The 18,448-nt window shown below is 41.2% G+C and overlaps 1 protein-coding gene across 2 annotated transcripts in view; it reads left to right on the top strand.

Moving 5' to 3' along the window:
* RFC1 (replication factor C subunit 1) overlaps positions 1–18,448 on the top strand; it is a 40,955-nt gene that overhangs the window by 11,250 nt on the left and 11,257 nt on the right. The window contains exons 5-15 of one of the 2 annotated variants that reach the window (XM_081019835.1): positions 1,681–1,913; positions 2,986–3,060; positions 6,179–6,256; positions 7,144–7,231; positions 7,323–7,639; positions 9,910–10,017; positions 10,415–10,594; positions 13,682–13,786; positions 14,856–15,249; positions 16,343–16,452; positions 18,002–18,116. In XM_081019835.1, coding sequence (XP_080875961.1) covers positions 1,681–1,913; positions 2,986–3,060; positions 6,179–6,256; positions 7,144–7,231; positions 7,323–7,639; positions 9,910–10,017; positions 10,415–10,594; positions 13,682–13,786; positions 14,856–15,249; positions 16,343–16,452; positions 18,002–18,116 — 1,803 coding nt within the window. The remainder of the gene's footprint in view (positions 1–1,680; positions 1,914–2,985; positions 3,061–6,178; positions 6,257–7,143; positions 7,232–7,322; positions 7,640–9,909; positions 10,018–10,414; positions 10,595–13,681; positions 13,787–14,855; positions 15,250–16,342; positions 16,453–18,001; positions 18,117–18,448) is intronic. The other variant, XM_081019836.1, reaches the window with a different exon arrangement.

Genomic DNA, 18,448 nt, shown 5'->3' with positions numbered 1-18,448 from the left:
TGGTGAGTGTGGGCTTCTGCTACTACCTTGGATTTTTGGGAATAAAATGTAGATCTCCATTTACTTCCATAGAGAAAGGCATAGATCCACATGAAAACAATTTGTAATCCCACCAAACCTCTGTCATTGGAGTGTCTTGGGAAATCAGTTGACTGTGATTTAATGCAAAAGATCTGTCCCACCTCTTTACCCCTTCCCCGTTGAGCTCTGGCATTTCCTTAGTCAGTTTGGTTTTGTGTCTCCGGAGTTGGTGGGTAGCTTTGTTTTTCAACAAAACTGCTTGCTATTTGCCGGGTCAGACTTTCATTACAGAAAATCATGGAAGATTTTTGAGAAAGGACCCTGGTGGTTATTGGAAACTGGAAATTCTGCAACACTGAAAGCAAAGTTCACAGAGAGCAGAATAAAATCTTAGTGATTCTCATATACCAAAGGATTCACTGGCTCTTCTGCCCTGGAAGCTGGTTCAGCGGTTTTAATACAAGTTACTGTATTAGGAATTACACGTGCTATTTTTATGATCATAGTGTATGGGCAGCAAGACGCAGTAGCCAGGATGGCTGTTGCTGTGATATGAAGACATGTCCGTGTTTGTTTTAATTTCTCTGGAGAAGTAATAAAATGGGACTAATATTTAAACGGATTCAGTTGATCAGTTTTATGTTTTTATTGCAGCTCAGGGTTTTAACATTTCTCTTCAGATAAGAGGGTTGTATAATTTGCAATTCTTGCATCTCTGGAGGAAAAGGCCTGCTCACATAGCATTGAGAACAGGGTGATGACCAAGCAAAGAGGTTTAGTGTCACAGGAAGGATCTCCACGTTCAGGACGGGCTGCGCTTCATTTTCAGCACAGAAATGATTGCTGCCATAGACACAGCTGTTCAATGTGGACATTAGCTTGGTTCTTGAAATGTCACTAAAGGCTGTTGGGGTCAGGCCTGGGAATGAACTTTGTGGGCTTGATCAAGGTCTCTGCAGGGGAGATGTGAACATTGAAAGCACCCAGATTTAAAGGCATGGCAGGCAAGATTTCCCCTTTTACCCCTGTTTTGAAAGGCTGCATATGGTATAAACCCTGCTAGAGACCCAACAGCCATTAACTACCAAAGACCCTTTGGACCACAGGTCATTGTGCAGAGTAGAGTCACGCACTTCGTGCAGCAATTTTTCAGGGTGCAGCCTCTAAAAGCAGCACCTGTGCAAATAGATGGAGATAATCTCCCATCTTTTTTGCATAGGGTCTATCTTCCAAAGCCATACCCAAGAAAATATTTTTCTTTCTGTGAGAGGGAAATGGTTGAGAGAGCCCTAATACAGTGGTACCTCAGGTTACATACGCTTCAGGTTACATACGCTTCAGGTTACAGATTCCGCTAACCCAGAAATAGTGCTTCAGGTTAAGAACTTTGCTTCAGGATGAGAACAGAAAGCAGCAGGAGGCCCCATTAGCTAAAGCGGTGCTTCAGGTTAAGAACAGTTTCAGGTTAAGAATGGACCTCCGGAACGAATTAAGTACTTAACCCAAGGTACCACTGTACTAGGTTGAGACTCTGGGCCCTTTGCATTTTTTAAATATATATATATTTCCATAGTAAGGAAACATTACTTTCAGGTTGGTGTTTTGGTGCTGAGGAGTAATTAAGTATCTTTCTTTCTTTTTTCTTTTTTTGGCATGCAGATGAAGAAGAGGACTTTGTTAATAAGAAGGTCGCTCCCAAACCCAAGGAAAATGGGACACCTGTGGCTATTCATTTTGGGACATCTGGAGCATCAAAGACTGATCCCAAACCAAAACTGAAAAATAAACCCCTATCGCCAGTAAAACTGACACCAACCTCTGTAATTGATTACTTTGGAACTGGTAGCATTCAGCGATCAGAGAAGAAACTGGTGTCAAGCAAACGAAAAGAAGTGAGTAATGCACAAGAGGGTGACTCTTCTAGCTAATGTGTGCTTATGAGCAGAAAAGTTCATGAACTTCATGAAGAAACTATTGGTGTGTGGTCCATATCATCTAGACTTCCTTTTATTAGGGTGTGAGAAGAGCACCTTAAGTGGATTTTGGAAATGGCAGTTTGCCACGTAATGTCAAATTAAGGAAAATGAGGGAGGTTGCTCCCTATATAAAGAGAGTGACCATTTTAAAAGGAGAGAGATTATGATACAAATAAGAGATGAGGAAGGTGGGTTATGTCATTTAAGATGCATGAAATGGAATAGGAAACAATGGTCACAGCTACATCATGCATTTAAAGTGCTTTTATGGCACTGTAACCATCATGGAGAAACCTGTGAACTAGTTTGTTAAGGATTCTGGCCTCCCAGCACCCTTAACAAACTACAGTTCCCAGGATCCTTCATGACTTTTAAAAGTGATACAAGAATGCTTTAAATGTATGGTGTGACTCTGACCAGTGTCTGCTACTGACAACCATTGACCATAAATCTCAAGACAAGCTGACCAGATACTTTCATATCTGTCCTCTTTACACTCATGTTGATACAAGGCCAGTTCAGATTGGGGCAAGGAATGCAAAACATTAGTCCATTTGTTGTGTGGGGAGTGCTGAGTGTTGAAGTACCATGCGCTCTGAGTCTGTGCCAGTCAGCAAGAAGAGGAAAGCAAAGCCCTTAATTCTCACTTCCTTGTCTGTGCCTAGCTTTTTGGTTTCTGCCTATGGAACGTGGCATGGTTGTGCAATAAAATGTGACAAATGTCCAGAATCAATATGCCGGCACACTAAAATATGTGATCAATATTCTTGCCACTGGGTTCTCTGAAATGTTGCTTTGAAATCATCTTTATCACCTAGAATTAGATTTCCTCCCTGTACAATTCCTGTTCCACTTGCTTCTTGTTTTAAGCACAGGCATTTAGGTTGAGGCTTTATGATTTCCCTTCTCATTTATTATTCCATGATGCTTGTCTAAGTAATGGGTTCACTGTGAGCTCCCCTGTGATTCTTCTCTCTTTGCGGTGCAGCTGTCACAAAGCAGGGATCCCACACTAGATGATGAGGCTGTTGCCAGGCAGCTACAGCTTGAAGAGAATACAGAGGTAACGACAGACAAATAAGCATGTGCACTTCTCTGGCTTTTTTAGCACAGTTTTCCTCGATAACAAATATGAAAGGCTCCTCTTGCCTGTTTTGTTGCAGTACAGCCATTCCTGCTGAACCTTTCCTTTTCTATAGCATTTCTCTAGGTTGAATCTTCTTTCCTCTTCCTTCTTCCTTTTTTCTCGATTTAATTTGATTCTTCTTTCTAGACCCTAGTAGTAGTTCACAACATGGAGTGGTCACAACAAATAAGAAATTGCCTTGTCCCACCATAGATATTGCCACCCACATGAATAAGACACAGTATTTAGTTCTAGGGTTAACATATGATAAAAGAAGAAAGACTCCTGTGCTCTTTATTTAATTCTGTAACCATCTAAGACTGTAAAGACCTGTATAGGACAAAGGTTGTGGCGCCCAGACTAGAGAAAGTCCTTGCACAGTCATGCTATCTTCAAAGGAAATTATTCCCTTGATAAGGGGAGGCTTTTTAAAAAAAGTGGTTGGCTCTCGTGGGTAGCCTTGACTGGTTAGCTTCATAAGCATATTTGGAAAGTATTTGCTAAGCTGAGAGGAAGTTTTACTCTTACTTGGTGTTTCCCTGTTGTAGACTGTGGGGGGACAGCTGCAACCTATGGACTAGCCAGCCCTGCCAATTTTATTATTGGTGGTTAGCCGCCCTGAGCCTGGCCTTGGCTAGGGAGGGCGGGGTATAAATAAAATTTATTATTATTATTATTATTATTATTATTATTATTATTATTGAAAACCACAAGTGGTGTAGTTGCACTCTTGAGTGAGATCTGGGTGGTCTGGTCTTGCACAGAGATTTAAGGCCTCCAGAGGTGTTCTGAAACTGTTAAGAGTAGGTGACCCAAGAGCAGTCTCTGGACCATGATGGAAAATATCCTATGCTAAGTGGAAATCGACTGAAAATACAATATTTGAAAAAATATGCAAGATGTGAAACTCTGGAAATTTTATATATACTTGTTTTGACTTGGAGACAGGCTGATCATAGCTTTCTGCATTGGCTGCATTGGCACAGTTAGAAGGTTTTTTCGGCGTTTCATCCTGTAGCTCCCCACAACTATAAGAGGAAAGGGGACTTTTCCTGGCACAGCCACACCAATAGCTGCTACCAGTCAGAGTACAGTGTTAGAAAAAGGAAAGGATTATTTGCTGGTGCTGAAACTTGAGCATTTCATAGTGAAATATAGAAGCTGTAGATTATCAGGATTTCACTGAAGATAAAAAGCCATCCTGTTCACTGAAAATGAACATTCTCTATGCATTTTAAATACTCAACTATGTGTGCCATGTTTAAATAGAATGTTAAAGAAATTGATAATTTGGAACAGTGGTTTAGTTTTAGTGTAGTTTAAGATCTTTTAAAAAGAAAATAATAATGATCCAAGGCACTATAGATGGGAACTTTTCACTTCTTTGCCTGACTTCCGCTTTTGCTGCTGGGCCTGTCTGCATTCAGCTTCATACGGCAAACAAGAAAGATTAATGCTATTCATTGGTCCAAATATCCTTCTGTGGCTCACAATTGCATAAAAGTAAACCCTGTGGCACTCTTCTGCTTATAAAGTTATCTGTCTGAATCATGCGTTGAGGCAAGTTTTGATCTCATTGTTGCCAAAAGATTGGATTTGTGTAATGTGTGCAGAACAGCTCTTATCAATAAATCTCTTGGCAAGAACAAATTAGCTTTCCTCTTAAGAAACGATATTTGATAATAGCAGGATGCAGCAAATGCTGTATTTATTGCATTAAGGGCGGAATGAAGGAGAAATTCACTTGTTTTTTCCTTATTGTGTTTGACTGAAACTTGAGTGCATATTTGTTCTAGGAAAGAAAGCCATTTCAGAAAATAGCTTTTTGAAATGGGTTGAGGAAGTGTTGTGTTATACGAGGGGTGGGGAACTTCAGACCAAGGGACAAAATGTGGCCCTCAGCCCTCTCTGCCTGGCCCTTGAGACTCTCTCCAGGGCATACCCCTCACTGGTCCTGCTTAATCCCTTCTTTGTGTGCTTCTGCTTGGCTTGAATGTGTCCTTAAGTGTGATGGTGCTTCTTACTTGCATGGATAGATAGATACTTGCCTAGAAATATCTGAATTTTGCATGGCTTGACTGTATCCTGTCGTGCAAAGGCAAGAGCCCCGTCTGTTGCTACACCAGCTTTTAGCCTCTAGCCATGCCCACCACTGGTATTCATGCCCTAGAAGGTTGCCATGAGGAAGCATGTTCCTCATACTGAAAAGGAATCTGCAGTCCGGCTTATACCCTGCTCTCATAGCCTGCGCAGTAAAATCACAGTGTGACACATTTAGGGTGAAAGTGGGCACGGCCTTGGCGAACTTTCCTCTGACAATTTCAGGCAGGTTGTACCAAAAATGGGTGGGGTTGCAGTTGAGGAGCTGGAGGACCTGATGTGTCTTATTTATAAATGCCAGCTAACTGACTTAATATTGCTACTTGCAAGAAGGATTATATGAAATTATTTGTGGTCTAGTGGTGGTTAGCTAACGCTTGATTTAAATTTATCCATGAGCAGTACTTCCTCCCCTCTTTGGTTTTCCTTAGATTGGCTCAAAAAATGCTGGGATAATTATCTTGCCTCCTCAAAAAGGGGGGAGGTTGTCTTCTTCTGAGCCAATGAGTTAAATCAGACCATAGGACCGTGCAATTCCTTCCCCAAGCACCCCTTCAAACTCTGTCCCATAACTGATGTGCAGGTATACCTTCCCATTTCGTGCTACTTATGCAACAAGCCAGGTGTCGCAAATGTAGTATTCCCAGCTCTTGGTGAAGACTACTTTGATTTACATTTCCCTGCATTGCTGGTGCTTGGCTTACTACCATAGCAGCAATATGTCAATCTGGGACCATTGTTGGTGGCAAGAGGAACATGGTTCTTCTCTGCCTTGAATTGCAGTCAAATTGAGTTGATGAAGAATCATCAATGGCAAGGAAGTTTTATATTCCAAGGCAATGAATTACAAAGTTCAGTAACATCCCTAGTTTAGGTAGCATAGTAATCCTCTGATTTTTAGCAGTGTCCGTTTACTTATCAATACCAATTGTGATGCATTAATCCCTTCTTTCAGTTGGAGAGGCAACTGCATGAAGATGAAGAATTTGCCAGAACTCTGGCCATGCTGGATGAAACACCAAAGAAGAAAAAGGTAACGTCTTACGAACTGGTTGCTCTGTGCAACTACTTCACAAACGGTGGGTGCAAGTGGAAATCTGACAGTGGATCATAGTCACCTTGTATATGATGTGGGTATGACAGTGGAAGGCTTTGTTATCTCTGGCGTGTTTCTTTATTTTGAGAAAGAGCCTGCTTCTCTTTGTGTGCCTCTTCCAAACTCTTCTTCCTGATGGACCCAAGTTGAGGACTATTGCAGAGGTTTGGCTTGGTTGCCAACTCCTGTCCTATGCTCATCAGACAGATCTCCGGTCGAAACCAAATTCTGCTGCATGTCGTAGGCCATAGCTTCAAATGATTCATGCAATAGAGATGAATGTGGCAATACAGAAGTTCATCTGATGACCTTGTGTTGCATGAGCACAATCTTGTTTTGATTGGGATGGGTGCACTCAATGGTGACTAGGATTTTGTGATCATCTCTTGTCACTTTCTGCCAATAAGCCTGAATTTTAAAGGACAATGTCACCACACTTTAAAATATTCCACCCCATATACAGCAACAACAGTTTTATTATTTGTTTGCCACCCACCTGACTGGGTTGCCCCAGCCACTCTGGGTGGCTCCCAGCAGACTATTAAAAGCACGATAAAACATTAAACATTAAAAACTTCCCTAAACATCTTAAGTGTAAATCTGTTAATGTCCATCTGTTAATGTCCTATTTGTTTTACTGAGTTTTAAATATAGACTGTTTAAAATACTTTGCAGTTTGTATTTAGCTTATTTAAAACTCAACAAAAGAATTGGACATCATCTTAAAATGATTCAGACTGATTGTTTATTTACAAAAATAGATTCCTATTTCCTATTTGCAATAGCTTCATCATAATAGTTATTCATGAGCACATGTCTTTTAGCCTCGAAAAGATCCAGAAGAGAAACAGATAACTTCAACAGTCAAAACTAGTCCAGTTGAAGCAGAAAAACATAAACAGGCTCCTAAAGGTAATTTTTGTCCAGCAAAATAGTATTTTAACTTTCAAGGCTGAGGTGGTAGCACTAATTTTTAATCTGCAACATGTTCTTCTCTCTCCAGTAAAACCTGCCAGTTCAACTGTGGACACAAGACCTAATTCTGCAAAGGACCAGGTTTGCTCAGAAAGTACAAAAACATGGAGTCAGCACCCTGAGTCTTCCATTAGTAAAGAGAGGAAGAATTTGGGGAATAAGGTGCTGCCCTCAAAGCCAAGTTCCAAGTTGGCTGTGCTGAAGCAAAAATCAGAAAGTATTAAAGTAGAAAATGGAACTCCAAAAGGAGAAACGATAAAAAATGAAAGTAGGACTCCAAAAGTAAAGTCGGTTTTACCAGAGGAGACACCTCGAAAGGAGAAGGTTACTCCCCCCAAATCTAAGGTAGGTTTGAAGACCACACTTTAGGAACTGCAGATTTCATCATTATTTTGAATGCATGTTGATGGAACTTGAAAGGTCTTGTGTGGCCTGACATGGATTGAACCAATGCCTTGGCATGGTAGTGGACAGGATGAAGACAAACAAGCTGGGATGCAATTCCAGACAAGATGGAATTGGTTGGTGGGTCATCCATCTGGCTGAATGCTGGGCAACCTGTCCTAGGTGAGGTCACACTCCCAAAAATAATTTGGCTTTCATTTTAGGGGTGCTTATTGACCCAGTACTGTCATTAGAGGCCTAAGTGATTTCTGTGGCTGAAACTGCCTTTTATCACCTTGGCTAATAACACCAGCTGCGACTTGACCTGGATGGTAATGGCTTGGCTCTGGTAATATCCTATTTAGACTATTGTAATATACAGTGGTGCCCCGCAAGACAAATGCCTCGCAAGACGGAAAACCCGCTAAACGAAAGGGTTTTCCGTTTTGGAGGTGCTTCGCAAAACGAATTTCCTATGGGCTTGCTTCGCAAGACGAAAATGTCTTGCGAGTTCCTGCGGGGTTTTTTTCCTCCCCCCCCCCCTTTTTCCCAAGCCGCTAAGCCGCTTATCAGCTAAGCCGCTTAACAGCTGGTCGCTAAGCCGCTTAACAGCTGATCCGTTAAGCCACTAAGCCGCTTATCAGCTGATCCGCTAAGCCGCTTAACAGCTGATCCGTTAAGCCACTAAGCCGCTTATCAGCTGATCCGCTAAGCCGCTAATAGCGCTAATCCGCTAAACCGCTAATGGGCTTGCTTCGCAAGACGAAAAAACCGCAAGACGAAGAGACTCGCGGAACGGATTCTTTTCGTCTTGCGAGGCACCACTGTATTTAAACATGGACCTGCTTTTAAAAATGGTTCAGAAACTGAAGATGGTTCAGAATAAGAACCATCTTATTCTGTGCATTTCCAGGCCAAACTTGGAAGTGTTGCTTTAACCTAGAATGTCCTAAAAAGCTTAGAACAAAATTTCCTCAGAGATGGCCTTTCCCCATATGTACCTATCAAAAAATAAGGGTTGCTTTCAGAGGCCCTGCTTTGAGTGTCCCCACCAAATGAAGTGAGGGGGGGTAACCACCAGGAAGAAGGTATTTTTGGGGGTCCCCCTTTTTGTGGGAACAGCCTTCCCAGAAAGCTTTGCCCAGTGCAATCTTTGCCAGCTGAGGATCCCTCCCATTCACCCGGGTCTTTTAAATAGCTTCATGCCATATGTCTGATGGTATTTTAATTGTTTTGTGTTGTATTTTAATTGTTATGTCACACAGAGAATATATGTTACAAGACGCTGTATAAACGTAGTAAACAACAGATTTATCTGTTTATTTCATAAAATTTATACACTGTTTGATTGTGAAAAACCTCAAAAGAGAAAACAGTAAAATCAAGAAAAATTCACAGCCATGCTCTAAAGCATGCAAAAGTTAAAATACTAAGACAGATTAAAATGACCTCAAATTCCTTTGTGTCCAGTTTAAATATCATACATTGATCTGGTTTGCATGCATATCGCTAGCCTACCTATTTGTTCAGAGAGCTCAGGCCAAGTGAAGAATAAATGGGGTTTTTTGGTCTCTCCCCTTGTAGTCCCAGTGTCCCAATAAGTGTGCCCATACTGTACTTTCAATGGATTAGTGGTCTTGTGTCTGATGCTTTTTGCCAGGCAAGGATTTAGAATTTAGCTGAACAGGCTGGATATCCTCAATCCCTATTACAGTGTGCTCTTCAGCGCACTCCCTGCTGTCAACACTATAGCGTGAATAATATAGGGCTGTATTGGGGTGCAGGGGAGATTTCAGTTCCAACATCAATTTCATCTCTGTTGTGAACTGGCTTTGGACAAGCTGCAGAGATGACAGTCCATTTTAGCCACCTTCTGTTTATAGCTTTTTTTGCACAATTCTGTGCATCGAAGACATTGCTCAGAATGGGCAGAGTGCTTGATCAGCTGCTCAACACACAAGAGTTTGTGTGTCCAGCTTCTTGTATTTTTTGCTCTTCAGGGAGCATGGAAGAGTAGCATCAGTCCTTGAAGAAACTGAACTGTTTTTTTTAAAATAGGTAGGCCTTAATTTGAGGGAAGATTAACATACCAGAAGTGTGTTCAAACTTATCCTAAATGATTGGTGTACAAATAATTTGTATTTGGGTTTATCTCTATTAATGTTTTCTCACCTCTTTACATTATTTGAACTGGGTGGAACCTGATTGCTATGTGATTTTTCTTTTCAAAGTCTGTAAGTCCCGAGGACTCTGAAAAGAAGCGAGCCAACTATCAAGCTTATAGAAGCTATCTTAATCGTGAAGGCCCAAGAGCGCTTGGCTCTAAGGAGATCCCACAAGTAAGTGCAGACATTTCTTGCAGAAACATATCATGAGTGATTGGTATTTCTAGTAGTATTGGGCCTAGCAACTCCTTCTAGACTTTCTCATCTCTCTCTCCCAGGCCTACTGTATTCTAACCAGATACTGTAGAATCAATGTGCATTTAAGGCCAGACAGCTGAAATTGTGCATATTTGCTGACAAAGCTGTCTTCAGGTTTGCAGACTGTTCTGCAAGCCAGCAGTATGTTTATACTGTGCCAAAGATCAGTTTTCATTTCAGCATGGTGAAGAACAAAATCATTTTTCAAACAGCCCTTTTTTACTTTTCCTCTCTTTGGAACACAGCTGCTGTAGCTTTCATGTCAACTGCCTTAAACCTAATGCTGCCCATTGGCACCGTTTTTTCTCCTTAGGGTGGTGAAAATTGCTTTGAAGGCCTGACGTTTGTGATCACAGGCATCTTGGAATCCATTGAACGTGATGAGGCCAAATCTCTGATTGAGCGCTATGGAGGGAAAGTAACTGGGAATATCAGCAAGAAGACAGACTATCTTGTGAAGGGTCGTGACTGCGGTGCAGCCAAGAGTGACAAGGTAAGTTGTTACCGTGTGGTCATGGAGTCCTTGCTTTGTCATAACAAGCGATCTCTTGCCTCCCTGACCTATGTATCCTCTTCTCCTATCAAGCCATGTCCCGGTCTTGAGAACAGAATGGCTTCACTGGATTGGATCAAGGTTCATCTTTTCCAATATTCTGTCCCCAGCAGCGCCCAGCACTGCCTTTGGAAATGTCTGGTCCATGCACAATGGCAAAGGCTATCCTTGCTTATCTCTCATGCCTGGTATTCTGAAGTGCACTGCCTCTGAATCTCAAAGTTCCATTTAACTATCTTGGCTAATACAAGTTTAATCCTTTAAAAAGCCAAGTAATGGGCATTGCTGTAACTCTTCTCCAACCTACTCCAGATGTGTTAGACTACGGCTCCCATCATCCCTGACCATTGGCTATGCTGGCTGGGGCTGATGGGAACTGGAGTCCAAAACAAACATCAGGAAGCTATCAATGGTAAGAGGCTGCCATAACTCATGGCAGTGATTTGCATGAACTAACATTGTGTGTGAAAGTACTGTGTTTTTGTTTGTTTGTTTGTTTGTTTGTTTGTTTGTTTTATCCACCCTGGTTAGTTCCATTCAAACAAACAATCAACAATTAAAAATGGATTCTTTTGATTTAAATCAGATTTCTTTTATTTAAATTGGATTTTTAAAATAAAATGCTTTTGGAGGAAAAATCTTTCTAAAGAAAGTTTTCTATTTAAGTTACATTATAGTCCAAAAGCTATTTGTCAGGAAATAGGGATTTGTTTTAAGTTTTTCATGTGTACTAAAACTCAGTCTAAGTTGTTTTCTTAAAATAGTTTAGCCTTATCAGTTAACAAACATGGATACATATGCTATAAAGTTATTGTTTTAGTTAAATAAATTGTTTAAATTGTTATTAAGGAAATTATTATTTTTCTCCTTCCAATAAAGTACAGCAGAAAAGTTGTCCAAATATAAACAGTTAACTTATTAAACCTCACAATAATTTCATAATTACCGTAGATTCCGGCATATTAGGCGATTGGGCATATTAGACGACCCCCCCCCCAAATTGGCAGCTGCTCCGCCCCTGCTGCTCCTTGTTTTAGCGTTTCGTAAACTGCTTTGAGGGTTTTTTTTACAGTCAAAAAGTGTATAAATTTTATCAAATAAAATGAAATAAATCTAAATACAACAAAAAGGTTATTTCAGCGCTTTTGATGAAACAAACTTTTAAAAATTAACTCTTACCACAACCCCAGCCTATTTGAAATAGGGGGGTTTTATTGCGGGGGGGGGGTGCTAATTTTCTTTCAAGACAGCTCTCTGCAGGGTACAGTGGTACCTTGATTCTTGAATTTAATCCATTCTGGGAGTCTGTTTGACTCCCGAAACCATTGAAAAACCAAGGTGCAGCTTCTGATTGGCTGCAGGAATTTCCTGCACTCAATTGGAAGCCACATCTGATGTTTGGCTTCCGAAAAACGTTTGCAAACAGGAACACCTCCGGGTTTGCGGTGTTCAGGAGCCAATTTGTTTGACAACTAACCTGTTCAGGAACCAAGGTACCACTGTACTCGTTTTGTGTGGCTCCTTTTGGAGGGGATGCAGGAGGCCCTCTGGAACACAGTGAAGTTCGTTTGAGGAAAATCCATTAGGGTTTGAAATGGTTTCATCCCGGGATGGCAGATTGGCGCTTGCAGATAGAGATATTCTGCCTAACATCAGTTTACAAATGGCTGACATTGAATCTGCTCCCCCGAGGAATATCCCCACTGATCCTCTGTGACCAGTTCCAGTCAGGCTGGCAGACAGCAGTCCTGAACACCCTTCAGAAACTGGGTTTTGCCCCTCAAGCCCTTCTAAGTGTGGGATTCGGCCAGGCAAAAGCTACGGTCAGGCAAAGAATCATAGACACCGAGAGACAACAGGACTGCTCAAGGTGCCCCGACTATAAAATTGGAGAAATCGAGAGATATATAGCCGCACCGGAAGCATATCTCTTCTTTCTCGTATCCAAAAATGCTAGAAGGCCCTTTACGCTCGCCAGAAGCTCGGCTCTGCCCTCGCTGGTCCTGGAAGGAGCCTTTAAAAAAGTCCCATATGCCCAGAGACTCTGTACCTGTTCATTGGGGGATATGGGAAGCCCAGAGCACTTGTTCTTTAGATGTCGCTTTTATGAAGAGGCACATAGTAAGACCATTGATCCCCTACTGGTGAGGCTCACTGACTTCCTGGAAAAGCAAAAATTCGACCTTTTCCTGTTAGGCAAAGATCGTAAGACGACCTGGATGGTCACCAGATGGTAAAGATCTGTAGGCGCAGACCATCCCCCGACTCAAACTAGTTTATGAAGAAAATCCCCAAACTCGGTTCCATGGGTAACTGGGTCATATCTGTGCAGTAGCTTATCTTAAAGTTTTAAGTGTCTATATGCTTATCACATTTATAAATTTTAAATTTATTGTTGTACATTGTTTTAACTGTTTGTTTTCTTTCTGGGATTGTACTCCCAAGTGTGTTTTATAAGCTACTCTCCAACCATAATAAATTATCTTGTCTGTCTGTCTATCTATCTATCTATAGAGATAGTCATCCAGTACATTGTATTGTACATTATTGGAAATAAGCATTCCTCCTCACTCCTGCGCTACTTTAGTTAAGTACAATTGTCACCTTGCAGCTGCTTGATACAAAGTGCACTCCTCAGTGTGTTTACACTAAATTCAAGGGCACTTCCAAATAAATGTGCTTAGGATTACAGCTTTAAATGTATCCTGCATTTAGTGAAATGGCCTTTTTCTGAGTTCCATTTTGTTAGCACTATCAACAGTACAACTCTTAGACTCAAAGGCTTTCAGCCTCAGCAGTATGAGGCCAGATCTTTGTGATAGGCAGATTCTCTTCTTCTGGAGCTGAAGGTTGCTTGTTGAGGTGAGGAAATAATTAGTGGAGACCTCTGATTTGAGGTATATTTTATTTGCTTAACCAGGTTCTACATCTGGTGCATTTGAACATGTTAGCTGGGTGCGATTATGCTACTTTCTGACACTGAGCGCTATAAATGTGAATAATTGCAGACTTTGGCTTCTCTTATAGGCCTTAGCTTTAGGGACAAAAATAATTGATGAAGATGGTTTATTTGACCTGATTCGGAGCATGCCAGGCAAGAAGTCAAAGTATGAAGTGGCAGCTGAAGCAGAGGTTTGTACAAATTAGCTTTAACTGACAACACTCTCTTAATTCTCTTTTTAATTGCAGAAGTAGTTCTTTTGAATAACCTCAAGGCCAAAGAATGCTTGATGCCAGGAGATTCAATATCACATTTCCTAGCATTGGGTTGTTGCACAGCCTTCAGAAGAACTGTGGACACGTGGGGTGGGGGCTATGAATTAGATTGCAGCATTTTTCCAGGGCGAGTGGGTGCTCTATCCTTTCCTCACAAGCCATGTTCACAAGAAAAAGCCTTCATCCAAGCTGGGGAGAAAAATTATAGAAATCTTTGGGTTTTCTCCTCTTTCCTTACACAGCAGAGACCAAAAAAACCCCCAACTAAAAGTGGATGAATAACCTCCTAGTTTGTGTGCTGACACTGAGACTTAATGTTATTGCTATGTATAGCAATCTTTTAAAAAACGGTTATCCATCTGACAGAATAGATATTCTGTTGTAATTAGGGTTGGAGAAAATAATCTTAATTCAATGTGTGTCCCTTGCACATGAGCAGACTAGTAAGTTTGTGCCATCTCGAATCTGTGTGGATTTCAGGATAAATCCTGAAACAGCCTCACACTTTGTCACACTTGTTTAAAACTTCTAATTTAGAAGTCCCTGGAAGCCATTGTACATTATGATATGCCACCCCTTCCTGGTAATTGTATGGAGAAAAGGACGACTGTTGTGGAGGCAGCCAACTTTTTTTTTTTTTTTTTGCAGTGTGTCCCTGGTAGCCTTAAAGGGACATAATAAACCATAATTTGGTTTTAACCACAGTTTTAACCACAGTTTAGGGTTCAGACCTAACAGAAAAGTAGTTCTCTTGAAAGCAGAATAAAAAGCTTTCTCCTTCTAATGACTGGACTGAAGCAAGCCCAGGGCTCGCTCAAGTATGATTTAGCATACTTAAACTATAGTTTAGTTTTGTATCTGATGGAAGCCAGTGAGCTCCTGTTGCTGATCTTTTTGAGAATCCCTTAATTCCTAGAAGCACCATTTGAAAGCTTTTGTCTCCGAGCTCAGGCCTGCTAATTCTGGCATGTCTTTCCTTTTCAAGGCAAAGAAGGCCAAATCCAAGTGTGGGAAAACCCCACCGAAAACTGAAGCGGAAAGAAGAAAAATTAGCCCTCCAACTAGAGAGAGTGAACCCAAAAAGAAAAAAGTCACTCCTGAAAAGGACAATACCGTCAGATCTCCCAAGAAGCAAACAATGGAAGCAAGGAGAGGACTGGACTTTGATCAGAAAGCGCCGGGAAAAAAGGACCCGAAGGATGCTGGGAGCCCAATTCAAAAAGGCCGTAAAGGTGGAGCCGAGGTGTTATTATGGGTGGACAAATACAAGCCCACATCCCTTAAAACAATCATTGGGCAACAAGGTGACCAAAGTTGTGCCAATAAACTCTTACGTTGGCTTCGAAACTGGCACAGGAATATTTCGCAGGACAAACACGGTAATTGTGCAATAAATGATTCTTCTGGAACTTGACACCTTTTTCCAGGGTCTTGATGATGTATATTACATTTATACAGTACATCTTAATGCCAAACCGTAGCCTGGTTGACAGATAGCGTTGAAACCTGGTTTTTATTTTAATCTGCTAATGTTCTGGATCTGGTCATTGCAATGTTAGCGTACAACTGAGTCAGAATTTTGCTTTTGTCGTGTGTTCCCTTCCCCTCCCAAGGAGTCCATAGTTGCTACCCCACACAGCTCTCTTACTGCCCCAGCCACTGTTTGTAGATACAATACTGCATTCAGTGAACCAGTATTAATGGTTTCAGTACAGTAAAGCTATTTATAAACAGGATTTTCTAATTAGCTTCCCACCTTAACACATCAACTGTATTTAATTTGGTTTAAGGAACACAAACCATGTTTCAGCGTTGCCCTTGAAGCAAGCCTTGCTGAGGAAATTCTTTACAGTTGAAGCAAATTAAATCTAACATGAAGTTTAAGGCTTATTAGGTATCCATAGGTTTACAGGCTCAGTTTTGCTTTTGAAAAAAACCCTTTAATACCTTGCCATTTCAAACTGATACAAAACCCACAGACAGTTCAGAGTAAATTTGCTTGAATTCTGCAGTGTTTAATTTATTTTAAAATGTTCATTTTTTCTGGCATGAAGAACTGATCTACATATTCAGAATAATTGTGTGCCCCTGTTGGGACTGTACAACTTTAGATTGAAAATGGAGGCTTGCATGTGGTTAGTTTATTCATTTTAAATTCTTGCATCCTGTTTTACTACTGCAGGTTTTGCAGGTGGCATTTAGATACTGTCTCATGTAAAACGAAAAGACTTACTGAAAACACTAGCACATGTAGCCTGGTTTTCTACATTTGGATTTTTAAAAATAATTTTGGGATGGGCAGAGATGTTCAAAATGGCACTCCCTTTGTTGGATTTGTAAAGCATCGGGGTTTTTTGTTTTGAAACTGCTTTGTTTCTGTTTCATTGAACAATCTCGTTAAACTGTTGCTTGTTTTCCTCTTGGCTGTTATATGACATGGTTGGCTAAAGCTTCCCTTTCTTTTCCCTGCAGCAAAACCCAGTAAGTTTGGAGTCAAAGACGATGGTGCTAGTTCAAAAGCAGCTTTGCTGTCTGGCCCCCCGGGGGTTGGCAAAACGACCACTGCTTCACTAGTTTGCGAAGTGAGTTGCATTTTTCCCCCAAAATGGGGACTGCATGCGAAGGAAACGAGAGCATTGGGATGAACTTCTTTGGGGGCTGTTTGATGGAGGAAGTGACTGATATTTTCTGGTATTGCAGTGGACCTTGACAGCTGCTTTCTTGCTTAAGTCTATCAGCAAATCAAAGCTGGACTGCATGTCAGTGCTCACCATATACAGTGGTACCACGGGTTACATACGCTTCAGGTTACAGACTCCGCTAACCCAGAAATAGTACCTCAGGTTAAAAACTTTGCTTCAGGATGAGAACAGAAATCGTGCGGTGGCGGCGCAGCAGCAGCAGCAGGAGGCCCCATTAGCTAAAGTGGTGCTTCAGGTTAAGAACAGTTTCAGGTTAAGAACAGACCTCTGGAACGAATTAAGTACTTAACCCGAGGTACCACTGTAACAGCATCCACCTCGGCCATTAGAAAGTTCTGAAAGTTTCCCCACTTACTGGAGGCGACCACAGTCAAATACAGTCAAACACCGGTTTTCGATTGTCTTGGCTGCCAATCGTCTCAGCTGCCAAACGCTGAAAACCCAGAAGTGAATGCTTTCATTTTCACCATTCACTTTGCCGACAGCCCTTTGTTTTTCGGTTTTTGAACGTTTCAGAAGTCGAACGGACTTCTGGAACGGATTATGTTCGAAAACCGAGGTTCTACTGTATGCAGGTTGACTGGCTTTAGCTGTACTTTCTTTCTCTCTCCCTCTGGCTTCCCTAAGAATTAGAGGGCTAGGACAATTGTTTGCTTTTGATTTGCCGTATTGGCCCAAATATAAGCCGTACCCGAATATAAGCCGCACCTTTAAAGTTCAAGGGGAAGAAAGAAAAAAAGACAATACCCGGATAAGCCGCTCCCTTAAAATTCCGCAGGCACTCACACCTGTTCCGTTTTACTATATGTCTGTTTCAGCAGTGATATCGTAAAAGCCCATTTTTTGTAAGGTTGCGAATTTAAGCCGCACTTTAACTTTTCACAGTCGGAATTTGGAAAAAAAAAAAGTGTGGCTTATATTCAGGCCAATATGGTAATTCATTTCTATATAGGACTCTGAAGTCTGTTTTAAAAAAAACAAGGTTGCAACTGCAATTGCATTTTTTTTTTTTAAAAGTTGAATTATAATATTCTGTGGTATCCTGTTCTGTGGGTAAGGTCCACCTGTTTAGTTGACCTAATCCTCTTTGACTCACTGTTATAAAAGCAGAGCTGCCTGCTTAGTTTTTTCAGGTGGTCATTTTGTCTTGGGGGTCATTTTTATATTAGTGGCTGATCACAAAAACAATGACTAGTTTAGAGAAGATCCAGGGCCACAGCTGACCTGAGAAATATCTTCTGACTCCCCAATTTTTAACTGGAATCAAGTGGTGTGCATAGAAGATTGGGGGTTGTGGCTATTGATCTTATTGACCGTATCTCTAGAATAAGACTGCTTGTTGGCTGCTAGACTAATCTATACAATATAAGCATTTTGTTTGTCTGTCTGTCTTATTGACACTGCTGTTTTATTTGTGTGTTTGGCTTAGGAACTGGGCTTGAGCTATGTGGAATTAAATGCCAGCGACACTCGCAGTAAGAACAGCCTGAAGGAGGTGGTTGCCGAATCTCTAAATAACACCAGCATCAAAGAGTTCTGTTCAGGTATCTTCATTTCCCTTTCTGGGCATTCCTTCTTACTGGCTAGAACAATTAATGTGGACTTGCTGTCCCCAATTTCACAGTTAGGCCCTCATGCTCAAAAAATGGTATTCTATCTTGGATTGATTTTTTGTAAGCAGCAACGTTTTCAGGAGATGGGCAGGTTCACAGCAAACAGTTTACCATGACATGAAACTGGGCCTTTCTGGACAGTTTGTTGTTTCTTCTTCTATCCTAGAATGTAATTAAACACAACCCCTGTCTTAGCAATACCACAGATCATGGTTTGTTTTGCATCCAACTAACCATGATCTGTAACCAAGGTTCATTCTTGG

This window comes from Podarcis pityusensis (assembly GCF_964106645.2).
Source record: "Podarcis pityusensis genome assembly, chromosome: 9".
Taxonomy (NCBI): Eukaryota; Metazoa; Chordata; class Lepidosauria; order Squamata; family Lacertidae; genus Podarcis; species Podarcis pityusensis.
The sequence above is the reverse complement of the archived record's forward strand: the minus strand, read 5'-3'. Positions and strand labels throughout refer to the sequence as shown.